We start from the raw sequence: 27,781 nt of genomic DNA on the forward strand, positions 1-27,781 counted from the left end.
CTAGAGGAGCATATCAGCATCTTGCTTAACAAAAATGGTACAGTAGGTGGATTTGTACATGTCTACAAGGAGAGGAAATTGCAGGAACACGAACAAAATCGCAGGTATACCAGGCAACACAAGCATAGGGAAGATAATCCATGTCTTGTAACTATCCCCAAACACAAGATAAAGTGTGGCACCAAAGGCTATCATAGTGGATAATATGGAGAGAAATAGGCTTATGAGACCAAAAATCAATCTCCTAGGAATGATAACCAGAAAATCGTTTTCTCCATAGCGAGAAGTGAGGATGGATAAGAACAACAGCACGGAAGTCATGGATGAGAAAAAAGCGAATGCATCAGATATACCAAAGATTAAAAAGGATGCTCGTTTGTGAAAAACTGGATAGCCATCGCCATTGTTTCCACCTGGTACTGTAATGGCAGCCGCAAACACCATAGTGGCAATGAGAGCCGCTACAATTGTGGACGCATTGGCTGTGCCTTTCAATCACTTCTCTCCATCTTTTATCAAATCTTTGTGTGTTTCAGTAAATATCTCTGCTGGTGTCTTTCCCTCTTTGTTCTTTTTTTCTTTGTGTTGAGTCAGTGCACGTTTTTCCACTTCCTGTATAAATTTAAAGAAAAATGCCTCAGACCCCGGTGGGGGTCACTGGGGTCATGAATGGTGGCTTCTTATTGGTTAAAAAAAAAAAATTTATTATTATTATTTTTTTTTTGTGATTTAGACGAATGAGGGGCTGCCACCTCACTGGGGGTCGACCCCCAGTAGGGGTCTGTAGCAAAGTTGAAATTTAAACCAAGCCACTTCCAACTGAGGAACTATGTTACGAAGTTCGTTTTTTAATCATGGATTGGAGTACGGATTTAGAAAAGAAAAGAACAATGTAAGTAGGGGTGTTAAACAAACTAAGCCACTCGAGCTCGACTTATATTTAACTCTTTAAAAACTCATTCGATATCGACTCGTTATATAAACAAGTCAAGTTTGAACATAATTACTCGAGCTCGACTCGCGTTTGGCTCATTAAAAGTTCATTCGAGATTGGCTCGTAATGTAAACAAGTCAAGTTTGAACATAATTTTAAGCTCATTAAGCTTGAACAACCTAGTATTTAGCTTGTTTTCAGCCCTAAATGTGAGGGAAATGGAGAAAAGATTTCATTTATATTTTGTTGAGATTTTTTTCAATTTTATAAATAATTTTGTTTATATCAAATAAATAAATATTTGATCATATGGAGTCAGGAAAGATTACCTTAAACCATTGCAATCCGCGCTGCATTTGTAGAGCTGCACCGGCTCTACGATAGGGTTGCTCCTGAGGAGACAAACCTCCTGCCAAATGCAGAGCATTGTTTTGGGAGTCATCACATTGTCCCAAAAATACAGTTCTGGACTTTCCAACTTGACGTATGAGGTTGAACACTTGTTCATGGCGGCACACGATTGCTTGATGGAAAATGGATTCACTATGCTTGGTTATCACTTTTTAAAAACACTTTTTTAGAAAATTTTACTTTCTTATTTTTTATGTTTTTTTATTTTTACTGAATTTTTTTAATATTTTGAGCAATTTTTAAAATTTTTAGACATACCTAACATAAATATACCTAAACAGTAAAAAAAATTTGAAAAAAACTTTTTAAAAATTCACTAAATACCAAAAATACAAAAAAAAATACGAGAATTCAGTACATTTTTTATATTTTTATGTATTTATTAATTTTTAAAAATATTTTTTCACAAATTTTTTACTTTTTAGATACATGTAAGTAAGGTGTATCTAAAAAAGTAAAAAAAAATATTTAAAATTTTAAAAATATTCACTAAAAACAAAAAAAATACGAAAACCAAAAACTCAATTTTCAAAAAACTTAACTCAAAAAACTCAAACCAAACACACTGATTGGTATTTCCCTTGTTGAAAAGAAATCGCATCAGGGTATGATTTTAAAATCTCTTGAACAATTTCATAAATAACGATAGTGAAAATACCTCTCTTGCTTTTGAGTAATTTGCATTTGCAATTTGATGGCAAAGGAATTTGACAAGCTCAACAGCTTGATTATGGACCAATTTTTTTTCCCGGATGTCCTTGATACATGGCACTGTAATTAAAAATGACTCTTATATGGATGTAATTATAATAATGATACTGTTAGTCTAGCATGAACATAAAATAATATTCAGACACTCCTCACCAAAAATTCCGGTGATTTTCCAAAACATTGCATGCAATCTTTTCTTCACTGCACAACAATATTAAACCAGTTAAAATAAAAGAGGAAAAAACAACAGTGTTGAACAAAGTCCTACCAATTGAATTAGAGATATAGGCCATGTTTGATGCACAAGACTAATAGTAAATTTATTAATAATCTCATCAAATTAGTATGATATTCACTATCCAATTAGATTAGTAGGACAAATTATCCACTTGTTCATTGTTTGATTTGTATTGAATAAGAAAATATATGAATGTATGATTACAACTATATAGTCCGGGGTAAAATAGTCTTTTTATTTTATTTCCCAACTCAGGATATATAATCCTATCCTTACCCCATTACTAATAATCCTACAAATTTGTTGGATTAATTATCCATTAGATTAATAATTTTGAAACAAAATTTCAAAACAAATACAGAATTATTGGGTTCACGGATTAATAATCCCAATCACATGCTCTAATCCTGTCAATCAAATATGCCCATAGGATATGTTTGTTTGGATGGACTGGATAATGGGGGATAGGAATCCACCGGACTGTTAGTCCTAGTATATATTATCTCCGAACTATTTGATTGGATTGGATTTATATCTTATGTTTGTTTAGTCATGAGATTTGATGTCCCGATTGGACTATTCTATTGAATCCTATGTTTGTTTGGGATATTATGGAGAAGGATAAATGTTTAAAAGACTATTTTGCCCTTTTGAATTATTTACTAAATAATAGGAATATTAAATTTGAATTATAATTTTTATTTTATTTTTTACTAGAACTTTTAAAAAATTAAATAAATAGAATATTAATAAAAATTACATACATTAATTTTAATTTGTAGTTAAGATTTTTAAATTTTATTTTACTTTACTAAGTATAATTAATACCATATTATTAAAATATATAATTTAATAAAGTATAAATAATTTAATAAATAAATTTATTGCGTATAAATAAATTTATTAAGTATAAAAAATTATTTTAAAAAATTAAATAAATCAAACATCAATAAAAATTAAATTAAATAATTTTATTTTTAAATTGAGACATTTAAATTTTATTGAATTTTATTAAATATAATACATAATTAAATAGTAGAGGGTCAAAATAGTCATTTCATAACATAATCCCATATCCACCCTTATCCCCCCATTTGTGTCCCCCCTTTCCAACCCACCCATGCGGCACAATTGTCCAACACATTTGGGACTAATTGTTCGGAGCAAAATTGAAAAACCAAACAACGGATATAAATCCTATCCCACTCTCCAATCCCTCCAAACAAACCAAATTTCAAAACAAACATAGGATTTTCGAGCCCACAGATTAATAATCTTAATTACATGCTCTAATCCTGTCAAACAAATATGCCCATAAGGTTTTGAGCCTCCGTTTGGGAAGTGGGTTGGCTTTTTGGCTTTTTTGGCTATTTTAGCCTGGGCTTTTTGGCTTTGGGAAGGGCTTTTTGGTTTGGGAAGGGCTTTTTGGCTTTTTGACTTTTTTGACTTTTTTTGTGAGAGAAGAATGTAATGATTATAGGTTGGATGTGATGTTTTGTTTATTATGGCTAAAATAATCTTTTTATGACATGTTTGATTAGTATGATTAATAGTGAAGAAATTAACAACCAATAATCCCTCTTGTCCATGTTTGTTTTGTAACAAATATGAAAATATATAATCTCAATTATATGTTTGTTTTGCATTATTATTCATAGAATTTAAAAAAAATTAATTTCATTAGAAAGAAAATTCATTGAAATCTAATTCGGATAACAAAAATTGTAACCAAACACTAGAATATAAATCTCATTTATAATTCACCCAATCAAATAGGCTTTTAGTAATTTATTGACTCGATAAAATTGATATTATTAACTAACATATGAAACAGATAGAAATTATATCATTATACATTATAACATATTAACAAAATTTAGAGTTAGCAAAGTGATTTTTGATAAAATTAAGAAATTATCTCATTATGTATTTTATAAATAGTCATGAAATATAATATTGCAATTTTGAAAAACTTAGGGCCGTGGCCCTCTCAATTCTTTTGTAGGTCCGCCACTATATAAGCCCTAAAAATAACACATCCCACAACAACTGCAATAGTTTTAGAGTGAGTGATCCAAGGAGGAGAAAGGGTATGGATCTTAGTTTTTTTTAAGTGTATTTATCTTTGCCTAACTAGTCTTCAAATTGGGGTTTTAACAAAACTAAAGTTAACTAGGCCATTAATGGTATCATAGTGGTGTGGAGATGGCAGTGGGTCCTTGGGTGTGGTTTTGGGAGTTGCAGCAGACTAGGCATGGTGTAGCAGCAGGTGGGCAGGAGTGTGGCAGTGGGTCCTTGGTGTGTTCGGATGCATTGACTGCCCGGAGTTGGTGGTCGGTGGCTGTGTTCAGATGAGTGGTTGGTCGGTGGCTGTGTTCAGATGGGTGGAGTGTGGGTGGTTGGTCGGTGGCTGTGTTCAGATGGGTGGGGTGTGACCTTGGGTGTGTTCAGGCCAGGCGTGGGGCTCAAGAGTGTTGCAGTGGTTGAGTCTGTAGTGAGGGGCCTTGAGTGTTTCAGTGTTTGGGGGGTGTACCTGGGGAGTGGTTCGGAGTTTTTTTTTTTTTTTTTTTTTTTTCACTTGTTTTGCTGGGGGCTCAAGATTATGGTTTATTTTTTTTTATTATTATATTTTAAAACATAAAATCGTGAGGCTAAGGGGTTGGTTGTAAGATTGCGAGTAGCAGTAGTAGGAGAGTGAGTTTTACTCATCGAATCTCTCTTATTGCGTTTTATTTCCTTGTACCTGTAAATTTCATATTTTTAATGAAATTTTTCTTTGCCGATCAAAAAAAAAAAAAAAAAAAAAAGTATATTAGGCCAAATTATACCCATAGTCCCTATATTTTGTTGCTTATATCATTTTGGTTCTTTCAGTTTCAATTGATTCAATTTTAACGTTTAGTTTTAGATTTTGTATCAATTTAATTTAATTGATAACGTTATTAAGGTTTTTGACAAAAAAAAGTTCATTTAATTAATTGAGGTTAACCCGTTGAATTGATTAAGTTTACAATTTGCTTCTAAAAGTATGACACATGTCGCTCATATATGCATTTACCATAGAAAAATACCAACAATTTCAAGGAATTAGACCAATTTAACACAAAATAAAAAATAATCAAAATTAATCAAATTAAAATTATAACGACTACAGCATACTTTGTCCAAAGTATTAATATGGGTATTAGAGGAGGCTGGCATGGGATTAGAGGTTGATGCCTTTACTTTACCATTTGCATCAGCTACAGAAGTGAAGGAGCTAGCAGGACACTCAATGTCGCCTCCATTATGATACTCACCATTGTTTTCCAATTTCACAGGAGCATCTGCAAGAGGGAGAGAACAAAAAGTTGAGGTGAGCTATGATAAGTATGAAGTGCTTATGGATTGTATTTTGATTTTATTTATTTTATTTTAAAAAAAGGAAATTTTATTAACTCCAAAGGGAACACTGATACCATATGCACCTATTACGTATTTTTGTAATAAATTTTATACATTTTTGAAGAAAGTAGTACATATTTTTTGGGTAGAAATTATGACAATTTGTGGTTCATAAATAAAGTTATGCTCTTTGTGTTAATATTACGTATTTTTTGTATTAATGTTATAAATTTTTTTGTCCAAACATTTTATAATGAAAAAATATGTAACAATACCACAAAATATATAATATTATCATAAAAATGCATAACTTCATTTCTTAACCATAAATTATCATAATTCTTATAAAAAAATATATAACATTTATTAAAAAATACGTAACACATCACAAAAATACTTAATAAGGTACATATGATATTCACCCTTGGAGGAGTGTGTATCATAGAATTTCCCATGAAGGAAACCAAACTAAATAGTATATCAAGAATTAGTTGTTGAAATAAAAGAGAGATACACACAAAAGGTCATGGGGTCAAATCTCGCAAAGACTAAATATCTCAATTCTTAGTCACTGGAAATTTGCCCGACCGAGGCAATTGTAAAGACGGACCACGGGGTCACATGCTTTTTCTCGATTTCAGATTTTTTTTTTTTTAATACATATGTTTATAGAGAATATATTTCAAATAAAAAAAATTATGTAAAAATAATATTTAGAGTGAAATGTCAATGATATTTTTTAAATTATGATAAAGTGTTGGCTACATATTTTGTAAAAGCCAGTTACAGTTCGACACGTGGCAGAGTAAGGGTAATAAAGGAAGGTTATTCAAGCCTTTAATCCTGATCGTACACGTGGCAATAAATATTGGTCCTCACATGATCTGAGTAACACTAGATCAATAACGGGATGCAAGATGACATATCTTCAACGGTTACTCATATTCAAATTCAAGTACAAGAGGGAAGCTCAACTGCCAGTAATGGCGTAATGGAGCTACTTGTAAGGAAGCATGATCAGCGATCATGGAGGAGCAGTTCGACGGTTCGAAGTGCAGTTCGAAGGTCATCACTGACGAGTATAAATAGCAGGGCAGCCCCCAGAAAAAAGGACGGACTCAGATCATACAAATCAGTCATTTACTTCATATATTTTCTTTTCCAGTCTTTTACATTTCCAGTCTTTAAATACCTGCACTTTAAATACTCGCACTGCACTTCGATTCATAGGAGTAGCTTCAAGTAGATTCAAGTAGATTGCTGTTGTAAACCTCTCAGAGGCTGAGTTCAGACCATTGTAAGTATTCATTTTTATGAAATAGTTCAATTGTTCTTCATATTACTGTTATTTCTATTAACTTCTCCTAAGTCAAGCCACCAGTAAAAGTCCTCTTCATTGAGGCTGAAAAGAACTAAAACACAATCGTCTGATAATTGGTTGGCAATCACAATTTCTGTAAGGACTGATTGATCCTTGCTGGCACGCTCACATTCACAAAAATACCCTTCGAAAAGCCAAAAAGCCAACATATATTTTTGGCACGCCCGGTGGGACATAATTAAAAATGGCTAGAAGAAGACGACAAGGAGAAAATGAACGCTTGGAAGAAGGCGTGGAAGGAGAGGTAGAAATACCAAATCCAGAGGATAATGTGGTAACACATCCTGTGGAAACTCCTATATTGTCAGAACCTATGGTCGAACAGACCAGTACTTCTGGACAAGAACCATATGTTCATATTACTGGACGAAACCAAGGAATTGGACCATCCACTGTGCCATTTACTCAACCAACAAATCCATGGGATGGTTTAGTAAATGCCATGGGACAACAATTAATGAACACAATGGAAAGGTGGGCAACATCCTTTTTGGATCGAATGAATAACCACCAACCAACAAACACAAGACATACGGAGGAAGTCGTAAATGTCCCCCAACAAAGATTGGCTAGAGAAAAACAGCCTATGCAAGTTAATGGACAGTATAATGGTCAAACTAGTACCCAAAACTTTGAAAGACCATCACCTCAGTCTTGGTACGAACCCATTTCAAGGCCTATAGCAGGCCAAAATGCCTCAGTACTTAATAATGAAGCCACACAAGTTGGTGGATCTGGCCAAATACAAGAAACTGGCATAAGAATGGTTACAAATCCCATGTTCGAAGCCATACCTGGCACAAGGGGGTACACTAATCCCTTATTCGAATTTACACCCGGGGGGTTGGAGGGTTTTCCTACAAATGACAGAGACACAACACCTGTTCCAGCACCTTTTGCAGGTCCTTTCGCAGGTCATGCTCAAAGAGGTTACCCATACCCTCAACGGCAACCTGCACCGCAAGGACAACCAGCCCCAAATTTACCACCTTATGGACCAAGAGGACCACAAGCACAAGTTTGTCCACCAAATCCTGTGTTTGCCCCTCCAGTAGTGGTTCAGCAGGCACAAAATATGGTCCCTAGAGACCAAATTGCTGATATTGTTAGGGAGATATGTGGACCAATGGCTCGGGGGGTCCAGACTCCTATATACAGAAAACCATACCCAGAATGGGTGGATAGGGTACATGAATACCCAAGGGGATTCAGGATACCAGATTTTACCCTTTTTTATGGGACTGGAAATCAATCAACGATAGAACATATTGCTAGGTTTGCTGCTCAATGCGGTGAATTTACTAACCATGACTATATGAAACTGAGATTATTTCCAAATTCCCTAACAGGGGGAGCATTTGTATGGTACATCAACCTTACACCTGGCTCCATTCAAAATTGGCAACAAATGGAAGAGGCGTTTCATGCCCAATTCTTCCAATCAGAGCCAGAAGTATCTATGGCAGACTTGGCTAGATTGAGTCAAAGGCCTGAAGAAAAGGCTACTCAGTTTATTGCCAGATTTAAAAGGGCTCGAAATAAATGTAGAGTCATCCTGCCAGAGCCAGAATTCGTCAGATTGGCTCAAAATGGTTTAGAATTCAGGCTTCGAAAGAAGTTTGATTCAACTGAATTCAGAGATTTGGTCGAACTAACCTATAAGGTGTCTCGATATGAAGCATTATTAGAAGAGGAACAAGATCGAAATAATGCATCATATAAGACATATTATAGAGATCCTAATTATGAAATAGATGCAGCAGAGATTGTAGGCAAAGAACCTGTAATCTGTGAAGCATTAATTCATAAGGATACAACTATAGACCAGCAGTTTAAAAAGAAAGACTTTCACAGAAAATACTCTTTCGATTTAACAAAAGCAGATGACATCTTTGATCATTTGCTCGCGGCTAATTTCCTTAAGTTACCTAAAGGAGTAAAACTACCATCTCCAAATGAACTGAAAGGAAAAGTATACTGTAAATGGCATAATTTTTGGTCTCACTCGACTAAAAACTGCATTGTTTTTCGAGACAGGATCCAAGAACAGATTCGAAAAGGAAGTTTGAAGTTCTCAGCTAAAACAGAAAAAGCCATGGAAATTGACAGTGATCCCTTTCCAGAAGTTGGAGAGGCAGCAGCCAATGTCATTACATCAGACTTCCAGAACTTGTCCTTGACAGAATTGGAGGAAGTCAATGTGCAGATGCATGTTGCTAATCAAACCAACATCAAGAAGAATGCTAGAAGCCCACCAGTTATTGAACAAGGTTTCTCGCACCAGAAGGAACATTCTGATGAAGAATCACTGGATGATGATTCTTTAGAAGCAGCGGTGATGCAGAGAATGTGCCCCAGGTGCAGACTCAGTTACAAGTGGTTGAAGGGGCTCCCAACTGATGGGAAGCAATACTACAGGGATGTTCAGAGACGTCCTAAGTCAACCAATGCTTACAACAAAAGGCCGTATCCGGCTAGTGATAGGCAGAGACCACCAGTGGTTGAGCCTGTGGTGAACAGGATGCATGACAAAGGCAAGAAGCTCTTGCATGAATCCAGGCCATATAACTATTATAGAATGGAGAGTAGCCATTCTGAAAGAAAACTGGAGAGAGGTTCAGTTCATGGAATCAGAGCCAGAGATTGGCTTCCTAGACCAGTTTCACGCAGGACAGAAAATGGTCACCCTTATCGAAGGTCTGAATCAGATTCAAAACATGAGGACAAAACCAAGCACTTACCTTCACGGCCAGTTTCGAAGATGGCTTCGAAGGTGGAAAAGGGCAGTTCAGCGTCTGAATCAGCAAGTTCATGGATACCTGGAGTCCCAGACTGGTTTGTAATGCAAAACAAACCTAGAGAATTGCCTGTTCGAGGAGATGTTGTAAACCAAGGCAGGATGATCAGGCCTCCTATGGTGGCTCCGAATAACTGGGTGCTGCTTAAACACCCAAAGACAAGGGAACCAGACATGGTCCCAGTCATCTCAAGATCACAGAGAAGAAAAATTCAGCGCAGGTACACCCAGTATCAGAAAGATCTGAAGGAAAGTGGAGAAAATTCTTCACCAGTCAAAACGGAAGGAAGGAAGAACCCAAAGTCAGACTATGCTCCAAAGCCAGTTCCACAGAGCAAAGTGGTCTGCAGCCGAGAACAATTGGCCAAGGTTCATTCTGAACTGAAAACCAGAGAGAAGGCTAGTTTGGTAGGGTTGGAGAAAGCTCTGATGGAGACAGATAGCGAGACCGAAGAAGAGATTAGCATAGGCCAGAAGAAAGAGGTCGTGGAGGAAGAGATGTTCGAAGCCTTCATGGCTGAGCAAACGTTTCTGACTGAAGAGCCAGTTGAGAAAGATCCTTCGAAGGGATCAGTTAGCAATGAAATACCAGAATGCATCATGCAGGATGTTTCTGAGGGAGTCAACCAAAGTAACCAAGAGGGGGAACAAGTACAGCCAGCCATCCAGTTTGGCTCGTTTCCCCCAGTATCAGTGAACATGGTACACATACTACCACAGGAATTCCAAGCTGGAGATGAAAATCAAGAAGGGCAGGAAGCTGATCCAGTTCAGATCTCTAGTGAAGACTCGCAAGCAAGTATGGTGCAAGATAATTTCGAAATGGTTACCCCGATGGAAGATGAATATGAAAGTGAGGAAGTGGTAAGCATCAATCTATCGTATCCATTTGAGTACCCTTCGAATTCGATGACGCAGCACGTCAGGCCTTTGTACATCAAGGCTTTCTTTGATGGGATACAGCTGAACCGAGTCCTGATAGACAACGGGGCAGCAGTAAACCTACTCCCGAAATCTTCTTTGAAGAAACTAGGAAAAAAGAATCCCAGGTTGATACCAACCAGCACAACCATTGCTGGTTTTGCTGGAGATAAGCAAATGGCTCAGGGGATTCTACCCATTAATTTAAGTGTGGGAACCAGGGATTGTATGACAGCATTCTTCGTAATCGACAGTAATGCTAAATACAATGCTTTGCTTGGAAGGGATTGGATCCACACTAACAAATGTGTGCCTTCTTCTTTACATCAGAAAATCATGATGGCTTTAGGCAATGGAGAGACAGAGGAAATTGATGCAGATCCTCAACCCTTCATAGCCTGTGCAGACTTTGCGGAGGCTAAATTGTATATTGAGGGAGTGACACCGCTCAGTATACTGATGAAAGATGACAGTTCAGCCGAAGTGACGGCTGATGAGGAGGTGACACACCTGAAGCACTTAGTCCAAGAAAGTGCTGATGAAGAGGTTGTCCTTAGAGATGACAATGATGCCTGGTTATAGGCAAAGAGAGGAACCACAAGAAGCCAAGTCCTTGGCTTTGATTAAATTTTCAGCATTGGATATAAAAGCAATAGTCCAGAAAGTTCAGGAGCAAGAGAGAGAGGCCATGATAATTGGCTGCAAACAGCAGCAGCAACAGGCTAGAGTCTTGACTCTTGGTAAGTACTGTGCCTTGGACATTGAAACAAAAGTCCAGGAGATACAGGAAGAGGAAGCCTTGTGGACAGATTTTGTCTATGAGGAGGAGGACAGAGATATTGAATTGAAAAACCTAGGGGCAGAACCAAGCTTGAAGATCACTTCAAAGGTAGAAGAAACCAGAGGGAGTTCTCATGCACAAGACCCTTTAGAAGAAGTAAATCTAGGGGAAGGTTCTGTACAACAGCCCACTTACATAAGTGCTTGTTTGAATGCTCTGGACAGAAACCAGCTATTGGTTGTTCTGAAGAAATACAAAGATTGCTTTGCATGGTCTTATAATGAACTACCAGGATTGGATAGGTCATTAGTGGAACATAGGCTCCTCATGAAGCCTAATTTCAAGCCTTACAAGCAGAAACCAAGGAGGATGAGTCCAGAAGTAATTCAGAAGGTCAAGGAAGAGATCCTTAGACTCCTCAAAGCAGGTTTTATTAGAACAGCCAGGTATGTCGAGTGGCTATCTAATATTGTGCCTGTAGTCAAGAAGAATGGCAAAATGAGGGTATGTATCGATTTCAGAAATTTAAATCTGGCGACTCCCAAAGATGAGTACCCTATGCCTATAGTGGACTTGCTGGTGGACAGTTCAGCATGTCACCAAGTCTTGTCAATGATGGATGGGCATTCCGGCTATAACGAAATCTGCATTGCAGAGGAAGATATCCACAAGACAGCATTCAGATGTCCTGGGAATATTGGCACCTTTGAATGGGTTAAAATGCCATTTGGTCTAAAGAATGCTGGAGCTACATATCAAAGAGCCATGAACACTATCTTTCATGATCTTATTGGAGGATATTTGGAATGTTATATTGATGACATTGTGGTTAAGTCCCAATCCATGGAGGAGCACCTGTTTCACTTAGAAGCAGCTTTTGAAAGGATGAGGAAGTTCAAGTTAAAGCTCAATCCTCTTAAATGTGCTTTTGGTGTATCATCTGGAAATTTCTTGGGCTATGTTGTTCACAAGAAAGGAATATAGATTGATCAGAATAAAGCCAAAGCAATCATTGAAGCCAAACCCCCATCAAGTAAGAAAGAATTACAAAGGTTCCTTGGGCAGGTTAACTTTCTTCGAAGGTTCATTTCTAACACTGCAGGGAAAACTAAAGTATTTTCTTCCTTGTTAAGGCTGAAAGATGAAGAGGAATTTGTGTGGACAGCAGAGCATCAAATTGCTTTCGAAGGTATCAAGGCCTACTTGGCTAACCCTCCAGTGCTGATGCCACCAAAGGGGAACAAGCCCTTGAAGTTGTACATAGCCGCAGCAGAGGATTCATTGGGAGCTTTCTTAGCCCAAGACAATGAAGGAGGCAAGGAGCAAGCTATTTATTACCTTAGTAGGTTTTTAAATTCTTGTGAATGTAAATATTCAGCTGTTGAAAAGCTGTGTCTTGCTTTGTATTTTGCTGCAATAAAATTAAGATATTATCTTTTGCCTACAACTGTCTTGGTAATTGCAACCACAGATTTGGTTAAATATATGTTATCTAGACCAATGTTGAGGGGAAGAATTGGCAAATGGATGCTTGCCTTATCAGAATTTCATCTAGAATATGTCCCTCAAAGGGCAGTAAAAGGGCAGGTCTTAGCCAATTTCTTGGCAGATCATCCATCTCAAACAGAGAGACAGGAGATAATGGAACTTGGTATGGCCAGTGTTGAGCCATGGCAAATGTGGTTCGATGGGTCGAAAGCAAATGGGTTAATTGGAATTGGTATTGTAATCAAGTCTCCACAGGGGACAGAAACTACCCATGGTTTTAGAGTAGATGAAGCTACCTGTTCCAATAACCAGGCTGAATATGAAGCCTTAATTGTGGGATTAGAAATTCTTATTGGATTACAAGTACATGCAGTTGACATATTTGGAGATTCTCAATTGGTGGTTAACCAAGTGAAAGGAATTTTCAAGTGTCAAAGCATAAGTATCCTGCCATATTATGTTGTTGCATTACATTTGCTTTCTCAGTTTCAAATAGAAAATGTAATCCATGTTCCAAGATTCTTGAACAATAGAGCCAATGATGTGGCTCAAAAGGCTTCGAACTTCAAGAGAAGGGATAATACCCAACGGGACATAAGCCAAACAACATATCAGAAATTAATACAACCTTTGAATAAAAGGAATGTGATCTTGGAAGTCAATCATAATGACTTACAAGAACAAGATTGGAGGCATCCAATAATACAGTACTTGGCTGGTCCATCTTCGAAGGCCAGTAGAAAAGTTAAATTGCAGTCTATGCAATATATGATATATGGTAATGCTCTCTACAAAAGGGGGGGAGATGGCTTATTGTTAGAATGTCTAGGCCCGAAAGAAGCATTAACAGCCATGGCTGAGGTTCATGAAGGCATCTGTGGTGCTCATCAACCTGGTGTAAAAATGAGATGGTTGCTTCGAAGGCATTCCTATTATTGGCCAACCATCCTTAAAGACTGCATAGAATATGCAAAGGGGTGTCAGGCATGTCAAAAGCATGGCACAATAAGGCACGTGCCCATAACTGACCTACATGCAGTAGTGAAGCCTTGGCCATTTAGAGGGTGGGCCATGGATATGATGGGAAAAATACACCCACCTTCTTCGAAGTATCATTGTTTCATTCTAGTGGCCACTGACTACTTCACTAAATGGGTCGAAGCTAAGCCATACAAGGCTGTAGACCAAACAGAAGTTATTGGTTTTATTAAAGATTTGATCCATAGATTTGGCATCCCGCAAACCATAACAGTTGATAATGGAACTGTGTTTGATGGGAAGATGGTGAAGGCTTTTGTGGCAGAATTTGGAATTAGCCTTGTTAATTCCACACCCTATTATGCACAAGCTAATGGTCAAGCTGAGTCATCCAATAAGTCCTTGAAAAAAGGAATACAAAAGGTTGTGGATGACAATCCCAGGGATTGGCATAACCTATTATTGGATGTTCTGTGGGCATATAGAACCTCACCGAGGTCAAGCACAGGAGTCACTCCCTATGCCTTGGTGTATGGACATGATGCAGTCTTACCAGTAGAGATTAATGTTAAATCTTTGAGAGTAAGATGTCAAGATCAATTGAATCCTGAACAATACCATCAAAGTATGTGTTTAGAATTAGAAGGCATAGATGAAGCCAGAATTTTGGCATTAAATAGCATTCTTTTCCAAAAGAAGAAAGCAGCCAAGAATTATAATATGAAAGTCAAACACATTGGCTTTGATGAAGGTGATTTGGTATGGAAGACAATACTCCCAATTGGGATTAAAAGCCATAAGTTTGGCAAATGGTCACCTAACTGGGAAGGACCATATCAAATTCATAGGATTCTACCTTTTGGAGCATACCATTTAAGAAATTTGAATGGTTATGTACATCCCAAAAAGATTAATGGCAGATATTTAAAACCTTATTTTCCAACCATTTGGGAAACACAAGGGATAGAGTAAACATCATATGCAAGCATCATATGCAAAAACACAAGCTTGCTCAAATGATATACAAAATATTGTGCTTTCATAAAGAATCAAGTACATTGTGCCACAAATTGGCCCAAAAATCATTACAATGCTTTAGTTGTTTTTGTACAATAGCTTTTCTATTGCTAAGGGAAGGAAATAATTGGATAGCCACAGCCATGTCTTCTTTTCGATTAGCCAGCCCTTGATTGGTGATGTGCAGTTTCTTATCAGTTCGAACCAAGGCTTGGTTTACTGCGGCTAACTCCTCTTCGAGCTGAGCTTTTTTCTCCAGAAGTTGGACTCGAAAGTGGGAGGCAGAAGAGTGTTGTTCTTTCAGAGTTGATACTTCAGTATGCACTTGAGAAACAAAACTCTGGTCCTTAGCCAGCTTATCATCCGCAGCCTTAGCAGCATGGCAAATGTTGAGATAAAAATCAATAGTAGCTGCAGCCTGAGATAGATGACTTGAGACACTCATGGCAGACTGTTCATAATGTTACAGCATTGAAGGAACCCATTCCTGATGATAGGCCTTTGTAGAGCCTCGAAGGGGATCCTTGAAAAGGAAGTCAACAGTTGCAAGCATGTGTCCAAATCTACTGAACGTACAAAAGGCTTGTTGCTGGAGGAAGGAGAACTCTCGAAGATTTCCAATAGGGAGTCAGCCAAGGCTAATGGCTCAGCTTCAGCAGTAGAGGTGGGAGAGGTAGAAGGTATGTCAAAGAGACTAGCTAGTCTTCCTTCAAAAATGTCTACCTCATCCCTTGACATGAAGGGCATAGAGAGTGTTGTGGTGGAAGACGCAAAGGGCTGCATAGGGATGGGAGAAATAGATGGAGCATCTTTGGCAGCCTCTATGGTCTTGGCCACCAGCAAATCAAGAGAAGAGGGGCTGGAAGTGGGCATTGGTGATGAACCATGAATTGAAGGGCTACCAGCGTCTTCTGTGGAAGAATCAACTGCCATTGGGAATGGAGTAGCAGTTGGAGTTTCTATAAAGGACGAAAAAAGAGCAAGGCTCGAAGGAAAAGTAGACTGAGGTAGGTCACGAGCCAAAAAAGGGAGGTATGGCTTTAATCCAAGAAAAGGAGATGCAGGAATACTGGAGTTTAAAGAAGGTACGACAAATATAGGCTTTTGAAGTGGAAGCACGACTCGAACAACCCTAACATTCTGCATTTGGTCAACCTCAACCGAAATTGAGGAAGGTCTCATTGGAAAGGTGAGTGCAGTAGTTGTCGCTGCAAAAGGAAGAAATGCAGAACAATGTTAAACTTCAATACCACAAGCTGACAAAGTAAAAAACAGCAGAGGTATGAAAGAAATTACTTGTTCCAGAGGCGCTAGTACTGATGGGAGAACTGTGGAGAGAGTAATGTCCAGCAGTCTGCTGCCTTCTTACCATTTCCCCTTGTGTTGCATCGGCAGTAGCAGTTTCCTCTCTTAGCATTTGCTCTTGCCATCTTTTCTTGGCCCTCTCAAATACAACGATTGCCTTGGAATGTTCTTGTTCGATTGCCTTGGTAGCTGCTTTATGAGTAGAGTCCTCAACATGGTCAGTAACAGGAACAGTCATTTTCTTTCTCTTCTCCCTTGGCAGAGATACAACCAATTCTTTTCCAACCTCCCCTTCTTTAGATCGGGGTTCAGACTCTCCAGAGATAAGTTCTTTCTCCGCTATTATGGTGGTTGCCTCGCTAACAGGATTTTCAATGGCATCAGATGAAGATACAGCTACCTTTTGTCTCTTTGTTCTTTGTAAGGGCACTTCCTTCTCTGGCTCAACCTCTCTTTCTTCTTCAAGAGATTCAGGTACTTCAGGAGGAAGGACTAGTCTCCTTTTTGTTTTTTGTTGTTGTTTCTTCTTGAGAATAGCTAAAGTCTCGGCTCTCTTGGGAGACTCTTCTTGTGGAAACCTTACACCAAAAGCATGAGTATAAGGAAACCAACAAAAGATTCAGAAATAAAAGGGGAGGAGAAGAACTTGAAGATACTCACCCTTCTTCGAAGCAGCTCTAGTAACCCTGGCTGGAAGGGGTAAAGTGGCAGGAGTGGTGGTGACAACTTCAGGAGGGGGAGAAGTGTTCTGGGCTGTTGTTGACTTATCCTTCGAAGGCAATCCCAACCCCACCAACAAGTCATGAGGGTGTGCAGAGAGGCGCACTTCCATATTGGCTGTCCACCAGTTCTTAAACCTTTTTAAAACTGAGCCAAAGGGGCGAAAGGGGATAAATTGGAATTCACTCAATTCCTTCAGCAGTCTGAGTACTGCTGCCTCTGGCTTGGATTTGGGTATTCTCAAATCCCTGGCAGTGAGATGGACATTTGAAAGACTGCAAAGAGGAACAGGTATCCCTTGAGAGAGCCCAAATTGCCTTGCAAATTGAGAAGGGCAGTATACCTCAGATATGCATTTATAGGCTCGAGGGTTCAGAGTGCCAATGAACAGCTCCCTTGGTAATAATATAGAGGCCCACATATCTTTGTGGGGAGAAGTGGAACATTCCTTATCAGCCAGAAAAGATTGTAGCCAGGTTGGCCCTCTATTGGCTTCGAAAGGACAAAAGAAGGAAGCAGATGGAGAGATAGGGAGTTGATAAAATAAGGTAAAGTAATAAGCAAAGGAAGCAGGGTAAAGAGCAATCCTGGCATATTTTTCCCCGTAAGTACTAGGATCCTGAACAAGGAATCCTAAACACTTGGGATGTAGGTCAGTGAAATAAGCAAAGAGCCAGAGTTGAAGCACCCAGAGGGGACCTCCTTGGTTAGCATCGAGGGGTTTTTCGCAAAATTGGGAGCAGGTTCTATAGACATGACCTAGAAGATAAGGAGCAAGAGCGATATGTTTCTTCAAGACGAGTGCCTTCGCAAGTGGAGCAAACTCAGGCATAATCCTCTGAGATGAGGTGCAAAAGAGGAATTTGCATAACCAGTATAATATGAAGGAGAAGAATTCTCTGTCCAGCACAGGACCTTCTCTCTTATTTTCAGCCTTTACGAAGTCACTATAAGAAGAGCTTAGGGCTGGAAGAGAAAATTTGAAAGGAAGGTCTGGATAGTTGGGAGTAAAAGGAGAACCATGGGGTGAAAGCCCTAGGAGATGGCAAATATCAAGAACGGTGGGGGCCATCATACCGCACCGAAACTGGAAGAAATTGAAAGCCATATTTCAGAAACATAAGGCAGCAGGAATCAAAAAGGGGTCTTCAGGAATAATGAACCTGGAAAGTCGAAGGGCATCGAGGATATAAAGCTCTTGCAGGTCATTTTCTCTCGCAGGCACCACTCTGTCATACCATTCCTCTCATTCAGTCCTCAATGTCGGCCAGCAACGATGAGGACGATTTACCCTCCAATTTCCCCAATCAAGCTTTTCTTCGTAGAGAAGGAAATGGTCCTCCAAATGAGGGTACAGAGCTGGGAGTTGAGCAGGAACCTCCCGGAAGATAGGACCTAGGACGTACTCCTGTTTGTTGCTATGGCGAGGAACGAAAAGACGACCATCGATGTTACTTGACTCACCAGATGTTAGCTTGCTGATTTCTTCATCGATACAATATTTCAAAGCCATGGTAGGGCTGATATGGTCGCCAGCAAGTACTTTTAGAGAGGAAGGATCCATTGGTAGTAAGCAAAAGAAGAGAAAAGAAGATCAGAAGAACCAGTAGAGAGAAGGGTTTGTAAAAGGCAAGAGATTTCGGAACACAAAACGAGAGGGTTTTAAAACCTTTATGTCCGAAATTATACCCCGTAAGTCGTTAAGTACTAAAAGTACGAATGCGAGGAATTTCTTCCAATATTGATAGTTTTGAGGGAAAAGCTTATTCCGGGGATTGGGGCCAGCTTCGAAATGAAATATTTGGCTTCGAAAACAAGATCTTGGCGTCAAAAAAATCAAATAACAACGGCTTCGAAATACATAAGTCGGCTTCGAAGCCTAGTATATGCTTAAAGGTGCTAAATTGCTTGATTATGGGTCTGTTTAGGGGTTATAAATCAAAGTAACGACCTTCGGAGCAAACCCTAGTATTCTCTGAGTATGAGAAACGCTGTTCGGAGCATACTACATGCTTAAAAATGCTTGAATACTCAAAGTATTGGTCTACTTCAAAAATCCAAAGACCTGTTTGAAGGTTATCAGTCAAAATGATAACATTCGAAGCAAACCCTAGGACTCTTTAAGGAAGAGGGGCACTGTTCGAAACATCCAAGACCAATCATTGGTTTCTATGTGAGCAAGAAGGAATTGTCATAGGTTGCCCTTCGAAGCCAAAAGAGATCAGTTTAAAATTGATTGGCTTTATCTACCATGACCATATATTGGTTACAGTTAGTGTTGAAGAGTAAAGTCATTGAAATCGAAGTATTAAAATAATATCTGCCAGAATTGTCAATTTTACTCCATGAATTGGAAAAAGACATGATTGGTTCTTTTAGTATTTCATTAAACAATTGATTCGAAGGGTGAGATTGTTCAAATTCGAAGTTGCGAGTTAGCTGTTAAAGATAAAAGGAAACAACAAAGTCAAACAGTGTTAAATACAGAAAGACTTTGTTTATATTAAAGCCAAGATGATTACATTAAGTAACCCTATCTGGGTACAAATTCAAGCTCATAAAAATAAGGAATAGAATAAATAACAAGGTCATGAAATTTTGTCCAGCAATGGTCAATAAATTTCTGTTCTTTCTTTATTATTTCTTCTATCTCTTCTAAAGTTGGTTGCATAAGCTGATGAGCTCTCACTTCATAATAGAGTTCTTCAGCCTTTGCTTCGAAAGCCTCTTCCCTCGATTTTTGTTCCAATTCATCTATAACCAAATCATCCCAGTACGCAGAATCTTTATTCCTGAAGTCATCGAACTCTTCGATAAAATTCTCTGCTTCATACTGGGCATGAATTCAGAGAGATGAAAGTTGATCCAGATTTTGGATGGTGATCTTAGAATTCTGATGCCAGTAGAGGAGCACTGGGAGTTGGTCCAAAAACAAATGAAGCTCTGCTTGGGCAAGAGGGTTGAGGACATGACCCCTAGTCAGGACATCACAAGCCCATTGAAAGTTCTTAAGAGGAATGTCATCCTCAAGAACATTGAAGGGCAGGTGGGAGAAAGCCGCGAGCAAAAGTTGAGCTTGCTTTCGCTCGGCTGGAGAAGGGGGTGACGGAGGTTGGTAAGGTGAAAAAACTTTGTCCATTGGAAGGGCAAGTCTTAGTTTCTCTGTCCAGGAAAGAATGGGAGAAGGAGAAGGAGAAGATGATCCTGCTTCGGAAGATGGGAATAGAGTAGATTGCTCTGCTTCAGAAGACAAAGGGGAGGGAGTAGATGTTTCTATCTCAGAAGATGCAGAAGAGGGTGTGGATGCCTCTATTATGGGAGATGGCACGGGAGCAAAAGGAACAAAGGCATTAATGTAATCAAGCCAATCAGAAGAACAAATCTTCGCCTTCTTGGCTAAGAATGAAGGGGTATACCCTTGTGCTTCTTCTGGACGCCGGGCAGGGTGCATTATCTTTGTAGGCATGGAAGAAGTATACCAAGCCACAAGCAGAGTCTCTTCCAAGCTACGTCGAAGGTCAATGGGCACGTAAGGGTAGACCACTGAGCTTCGAGCGTAGGAGGGAAACTCCAAGGGGTCAGTGAACTCAACAAAATGGTGATTGATTCGCTCCCTTAAATCATAAGTCTCAGGAGTTGACCAGCTTGTCCAGCCAGAAGCCCCAGAGGGTGAAGAGGTTACAGTTTCATCCCATGCAGAGGTCTGTGAAGAAGAGTTTCCTAAGTCCATATTTGCAACTTGTCGAAGCAAAGGCTTGAGAGTAGTTCGGTCAAAATACAAAGGGAGCTTAGGGGAAGAACTCTTTGTGTCTGTAAGTTTGTAAACCAAGGGATTAAAGGCAATGTGTTCGTAGTCCAAAGGTTTATAATCTGCAAAAGCCTCCATTACCTGAATAGAGAAGGGCGGGTAAAGGTGGCTAATGAATGCGTGGAGATTCTTTCGAGGAGGAATAACATCACTCAAAGGCTCTTCATATGCTTGATCAGTAGTAAGGGAAGTTGATGCAGCCATAGCCTGTTCGAATACTAAGGTATTGGGATGTTCAACGAGTTAATGCAAATGATCACCAAATGGATGACGGTTGTATTTCCAGAATTTGGACTCCATACACGATCTAGAGGCGCGGGAAAACTGTAATCCACTAATATCACCAAGTATTGGGTATATTAGTGCGGGGGGTAATGTTGGCTACATATTTTGTAAAAGCCAGTTACAGTTCGACACGTGGCAGAGTAAGGGTAATAAAGGAAGGTTATTCAAGTCTTTAATCCTGATCGTACACGTGGCAATAAATATTGGTCCTCACATGATCTGAGTAACACTAGATCAATAACGGGATGCAAGATGACATATCTTCAACGGTTACTCATATTCAAATTCAAGTACAAGAGGGAAGCTCAACTGCCAGTAATGGCGTAATGGAGCTACTTGTAAGGAAGCATGATCAGCGATCACGGAGGAGCAGTTCGACGGTTCGAAGTGCAGTTCGAAGGTCATCACTGACGAGTATAAATAGCAGGGCAGCCCCCAGAAAAAAGGACGGACTCAGATCATACAAATCAGTCATTTACTTCATATATTTTCTTTTCCAGTCTTTTACATTTCCAGTCTTTAAATACCTGCACTTTAAATACTCGCACTGCACTTCGATTTATAGGAGTAGCTTCAAGTAGATTCAAGTAGATTGCTGTTGTAAACCTCTCCGAGGCTGAGTTCGGACCATTGTAAGTGTTCATTTTTATGAAATAGTTCAATTGTTCTTCATATTACTGTTATTTCTATTAACTTCTCCTAAGTCAAGCCACCAGTAAAAGTCCTCTTCATTGAGGCTGAAAAGAACTAAAACACAATCGTCTGATAATTGGTTGGCAATCACAATTTCTGTAAAGACTGATTGATCCTTGCTGGCACGCTCACATTCACAAAAATACCCTTCGAAAAGCCAAAAAGCCAACATAAAGATAATTGTTGTTTTGATTAATCAACTAGGCCTAGTTTAGTTGGCCACCATGCCTTTCGTAGGGTTTAGTCCTAAGGAGGTTACAGGTTCAATTTCCTTTAGGGGAATTAAATTAAGAGAGTGCAAATACTTAGGTGTTTTGCTAAGGGTGAAGAGATTTCCTCCCATATGTGCTAATCTAACAACTAACATTTGGGATCAAAATATAAAAAAAAATAAAAATTTATTGTTTTGATTGAAAATAAAGAGACCACAACAAGCCATTTCATTACGTATAAAAATTCTATGAAAAAATTTCAATGCAGATGGTGATATCCATCATTATTGATATGTAAACATAATTAATCTTATTATGAAAATATGAAATTTACTAAATTGTTAGCTACATTTGATATGTGATATTGTTTTACCATTAATTGGTGATATTACATATCAATGATTATGAATGATATCATCATTATATTGTATTTTTATTCAAATTATATATAATTTATTTTAAGACTTGTATGTATAACTTTTTTATTTTTTATTTTTATTCTCCATGATACACTATTATCTTTTCTATTTTCTTCGAAGTCAATTGTTATAAAAGTCACGTATCATGGACAATAAAAAAATATAATATTGCAAGTAAGCTAACTTGAAGACTCAATTAAAAAAATTAAAGAAAGATAGACACACTTGTGACACTAACTGCTTTTCGTATATAACAAAAGTACATGCGAAAGATACTATATGTACTTTTTAATTATAAAAAAAATAATATAATTTTATATTTTTTGAGTTATAATTAAAAAAAAAAATCTTAACCAAATATAAAAAAACTCATAACCAAATATCTCGAAATAATATCATAACAAAAGTAGAAAATTAGGTATAACTAAAAAAGAAAATTATGTAACTAAGGATAGATATGATATGAGGGTGTATAATAGAATTCTCCATAGATATGATATGAGGGTGTATAATAGAATTCTCCAAAGTACATATATAACAAAAGCACAAATACTTGTTTGGCAACTAGCATTTTGGCAAAAGAAAAATGTTAATGTTTGTGACCTTCAAAACGTATTCACAATTTTACCCACAATGATGGGGCAGGATATGTGTCAACTTTTAATTTAGTACATATTAATGGTGTGCCCAACTCTCATCCCACATTATTGTGGTGAATTTATGAGTATAAATGTGTGGGTGGGTCTCTAGTATTACTCTTTGGCTAAATAGTTTTTTTTTTTGATCAGCAAAGAAAAATTTCATTAAACAGCATGAAATTAAAAGTACAGGAAGATGACATGCATTGAGAGAGATTCGGAAGTATAAAAATACCCCTACTACTGCTACTCGCATCCATACAACCAACCCCTAAGCCTCTCGATTTTTTTTTTTTTTTTAACCAAAAAAGTTAAGAAGAACTTAACTAGAGAATTTAAAATACAAGAATCCCCACATACTCAACTCACCCAAAACACCCATGACTAACTAAATGAACTAACCCATCACCCAAAATAAGCTAACAACACTAAACCACTCCTCTGCAGCTACAACTCCCAACACGCCTCTGCTGCGTGACCTGACCCAGCACGCCTCTGCTGCAAGAAACAATACCTCTGCACTTCAGCCACCCACTCGAAGTTGCTGTCCACGCCACCTCTAGGCACGCCTCTGCCGAGGAGACACCATAGCCACCGCCGGGAACACCATCCACTGCCGAATACACCGACAGAAAACACCCCTGCTGCAACACCCACTGCCGGGAACACCAGTCACTGCCGGATACACCCACTGCCGACAGAAAAACACCCCTGCTGCAACACCCACTGCCCGGGAACACCCACTGCCGAAACCCACCCCCCCCAGGCCTTCTTCTCGCTCACACCCAAAACCCACACCTTTGCCTCTGCTGCCAAACTCCACAGACCAACACCCACTGCCAAACTCCACAAAAACAACACCCACTGCCAAACTCCACAAAAACAACACCCAACTTCACCCCTCAAACTCTCCCTCAAGGAGGAGCGCACGAGTGCCAACCGAACAGAACTGTAACACCTACAATACCCTTGTTTCCGCCCAAAAACGCACCCCTCAAACTCCTACTCGCCAAAAGCGCTCGAATGAAATCCCTGGCTGCCCTTGAAGAGTCGGCTATTACGGCAATGTTGAAACACAAGAGGACAAACTGATGACCAACCGAAGCAGCTCCTAAAGCAAAAACTCACCCGCAGCAACACACCTAGGTGGGAAGAATGGGGGACTCAAGTTTATTGAAAGAAAGAGAGCTAACAAGGCTACCGCTGAAACAAGCTAGGCCAGCCGACCGCCATAGCCAAAGGCGGCGGCCGGCCAGCCCAAAAAGAGGCCGGAGAAGGAGGTTTAAAGAGAGAAATTTCATATCTTAAATATCAATCGATCATTTTTTTTTCATAACTATCTATTCAACTATAAAAAAATAAAAATAAAAAATAAATGAAAATACTATGAACCCTAAATAATCTATCAAATTTTTTACCAAACCTCTCACATGGTGTGAGACTCATACAAACCCACATGTTTGTGGGTTCCTTACTCATGTAAGAGATTTGGTAGAAAAGTTGATAAATTAGTTGGAATCCCTAACTTAACTTATAAAAAAATTCACAAATTATTCTAAACATAATTTTTTTTTTAATTTCATAAAATAATTAAAAAATTAATTAAAATAATCAAATTTCCAGACTGGACTCGTTGTTGTCTTTTTGTTTACTGAAATAGCTTGACATAAATATATTACATCTTGAAAAAAGCTTGACACCTTATGACATGATTTTTAAATTTATGTATAATGATGTAGATTATTTTAGAGAAAACTCATTGTCAGTGATGTTTTTTACAAAATTATGAAAAAATTTATGATTTTATATATTAATGTTTATAATAAAAATATCACTGATTTAAAATTTTTTCTTTTTATCTATATATTGACAAGTAATTTCCCCATTATTTTGTCAATTATTGATTGATAAAAATCAAACATTTAAGGATAATATTATATACCGTAGGTAAGTTATGATATTTGTTGGTTTGATTATATAAATATCGTAAGACTCATACTAAAAAAAAAGTTATAACCAAACGCTACATAAGATATAATAAAAGAAACTCTTGGATCATACCCAAAATAACGTCATCACAATGAGTCATAATTAATATCACAATAAGTCCTAATCAAAGATCACAAATGTTTGAACTTAGATGCATATGATAAACACTCTAGAATTTCCCATCATTTTAATACCCAACTCTTTATTACATTATTAAAGATAAATTTAGCAGTTATATTTGAATTTCAATGTTTAAATTTGGTCCAAAATGTTTAAATTATTCATTCTGTTAGCTTGAAAACGCTTATGTTTAGGACCAAATCTTTGTCTAAATTCGTATCATTACAAAATCGAGCAAAATAAATAAATAAGTCATGGATAGAGGAAATTGCAAAATAGGTAATACATAGAGAGGTGAGTGAAGGGAACGAATACACTAACACGAATAGATTAACTGCTTGAAGAAATTGGATGAGAATCCACTTTGGAATGAAGAAGGCTTTTGAGAAATCGCCATCAAAGATAGATATTCAAGATGTTCTTTTTTACTTGGAATGAAGAATGCCAACTCAGGTTTGTCTCGAACCAAGGCTAGAGCAATGTCTGTAGCAATTAACAGTACAAAATATAACATTTCGTTAATAATTTCTATTGCCCTTTCTAGAAATTAAGTAGTTCTAAAGTTGGATTTTTTGAATGGAAATAATTAAGATAAATTCTATTAATTACTTACCATAAAATTCGCTGAGTATCAGCTGATGCAAAATTCTGAAGCCCGGTTCACCCTTAAATGGTGTAGGATTCCACCCGTGAGGCTTTTGATAACTTGGCGATGAGTGATTGGCATTAGACGGAGAATGAGACCAGAATTGGGGCAAATGAATGTTCTTAGATGTTGCCTCATCTTCAGTCACCCTCAACAAGTAAATAACCATCTTCCTTTTCCGATGAGTAGCAGCAAAGTACAAAGGTATTCGTTTGTGAACCGTCTGAGCATTTGGTAGGTACCGGTTCTTGTACACTAACAGTTTGGCAGCATCGATATTGTCAACTGCTGCAGCCCTATGAAGGGCTGTCCTGTTATCCCTGTCGCCTTGAGCTAGATCCTCCGGTGACATTTGATTCAATAGCTTCTCCACAAAATTGTTTCTCTCCTTCTGCTTCACCGCAACAATGAGCACTGTTTCTGAGTTATCCCTTATGGCAGCCCTCATTGCAATATTATCTGGTTCTTGTTTTATAAATTCTTCTGCTTTCTCCCAGTCACCTTTAATTGTAGCTTTGTATAGTCCCACATAATGACCTACAACAAAGCTCGACAGAAAATAAAGAAAGGTAATAAATATGAAGTTAGTGAGGAATTTGCTTTTCAAATAAACCACATAAAGAAGAATCAACACAAATTTATTTGATTCGACAAGATTATTTATGTCTACAGTTAGTTTACACCAGTTCTGCAATACTAAAAGAAGATAAAAGAGTACATTAATGCGCCTACTGTGAAGACAGTACTAGTTGGATTGGATCCGCAACTGCACAATGAGGTATACAGGTATCTTAATTTAGATTTGTGATTCATATTTAATTCTCACATCATGACATTGACATTTATAATGAATCTAAATAAAATATTATAAAAATAAATTCCAAAATTGAAATCGATGGTGCTAAACATTTATATTTACAGAATTTAAAAAAAAAATTAAAAAAAAAATCAGTTTTACCAAAGATTTTGTCCAACGCTACCCACATCGCTTTAGCAGTTCTATCTACCCACATCCCTTTAGCTTTAGCAGTTCTATCAGGCATTATAACGGCCATCTCTTGGAGTATATCATCAGCAAGCTTGATTCGGATCAATTCCCGTACTTGAATGTCTCTTCTTCTCCTGGACAAGAAATTGACCAATGTAGCCTCATCTCTTCTTTTCCCGGGCCAGAAAGTGAGCCATGTAGGCTCGTCAGTGCCATCAATGTGACCAACAAAGCCTTGACTCTTAATGAACTCGTACATCTGTTTTCTCCACTCTGAGTAGTTTTTTTCGGAGACTGAGAGAGTTTTCTTGACAAAGTCCGACACAACGGAGGAATTGATTGAGGAGGAGGACGAGGAAGCCATTGCAGTAGCAGTGATGTTGGGCTTGGGCAGCTTACTACTGAACAGTTTCTCCAAGTATGTCCACAACTCTCCAGCAATTTTAAAGTGTTTTACTTCTTCGGATATTTCTTCAGTGAGTTTGGTTCGGATCCATAGCTGTAAAAGATCGTCTGATCTTTTCCAGGATATGTAATCTTGGTTCTCAACCTCCTTTTCCTCGACCGCGACGGTTTTAGAAGGAGCCTTCTTGGTCTGGTCTATGAAATCGAACAAGCTTGCTTTATTAATGAGGTCGAGCATTTGTTGTTTCCATTGATCGTAGTTGTTTGCTGTTGCAGACAGATTGTCGGGGACAAACTTCGACACGTCAAGTTGGAACTTGTACCCAGACGAGGTCGAATTGGAATTGGTTGAGGCTGGTGATGTTGATGCCATTGATGGAAGAAGAAGCTAGTTTGATATTATTAGGAACTGTGATAGACCAACCTTCTACCCAAATTGTGTAGGTATAAATAAGTGTAAAATGACACAACAAACGAAATTGGATAAATTATAAATACACTCCTTAAGATTT

The 27,781-nt window shown here is 38.1% G+C and overlaps 1 protein-coding gene across 1 annotated transcript; it reads right to left on the bottom strand.

Moving 5' to 3' along the window:
- On the bottom strand, positions 1-27,704 carry LOC114295807 (uncharacterized). Its single transcript, XM_082916607.1, has 5 exons — positions 26,835-27,704; positions 25,844-26,413; positions 25,552-25,713; positions 5,447-5,620; positions 1-419 (listed from the first exon to the last, which is right to left on the bottom strand). Exons 1-5 carry the CDS (start codon positions 27,640-27,642, stop codon positions 1-3), a joined length of 2,133 nt encoding a protein of 710 aa, XP_082772733.1. The 5' UTR covers positions 27,643-27,704.
- Positions 27,705-27,781: the final 77 nt, after the last annotated feature.

Source organism: Camellia sinensis, chromosome 1 (genome assembly GCF_055761805.1).
Source record: "Camellia sinensis isolate YWXY chromosome 1, ASM5576180v1, whole genome shotgun sequence".
Lineage (NCBI taxonomy): Eukaryota > Viridiplantae > Streptophyta > Magnoliopsida > Ericales > Theaceae > Camellia > Camellia sinensis.

Excerpts from the sequence above, each read along its gene's own strand:
- LOC114295807 (XM_082916607.1), bottom strand. The coding sequence starts at position 27,642 with ATGGCATCAACATCACCAGCCTCAACCAATTCCAATTCGACCTCGTCT. Across the intron at positions 26,414-26,834 it reads AGCGTTGGACAAAATCTTTG|GTCATTATGTGGGACTATAC; the intron begins GTAAAACTGATT and ends GCTTTGTTGTAG. Across the intron at positions 5,621-25,551 it reads CAAGCAGTTAATCTATTCGT|ATGCTCCTGTGAAATTGGAA; the intron begins GTTAGTGTATTC and ends TCCCTCTTGCAG.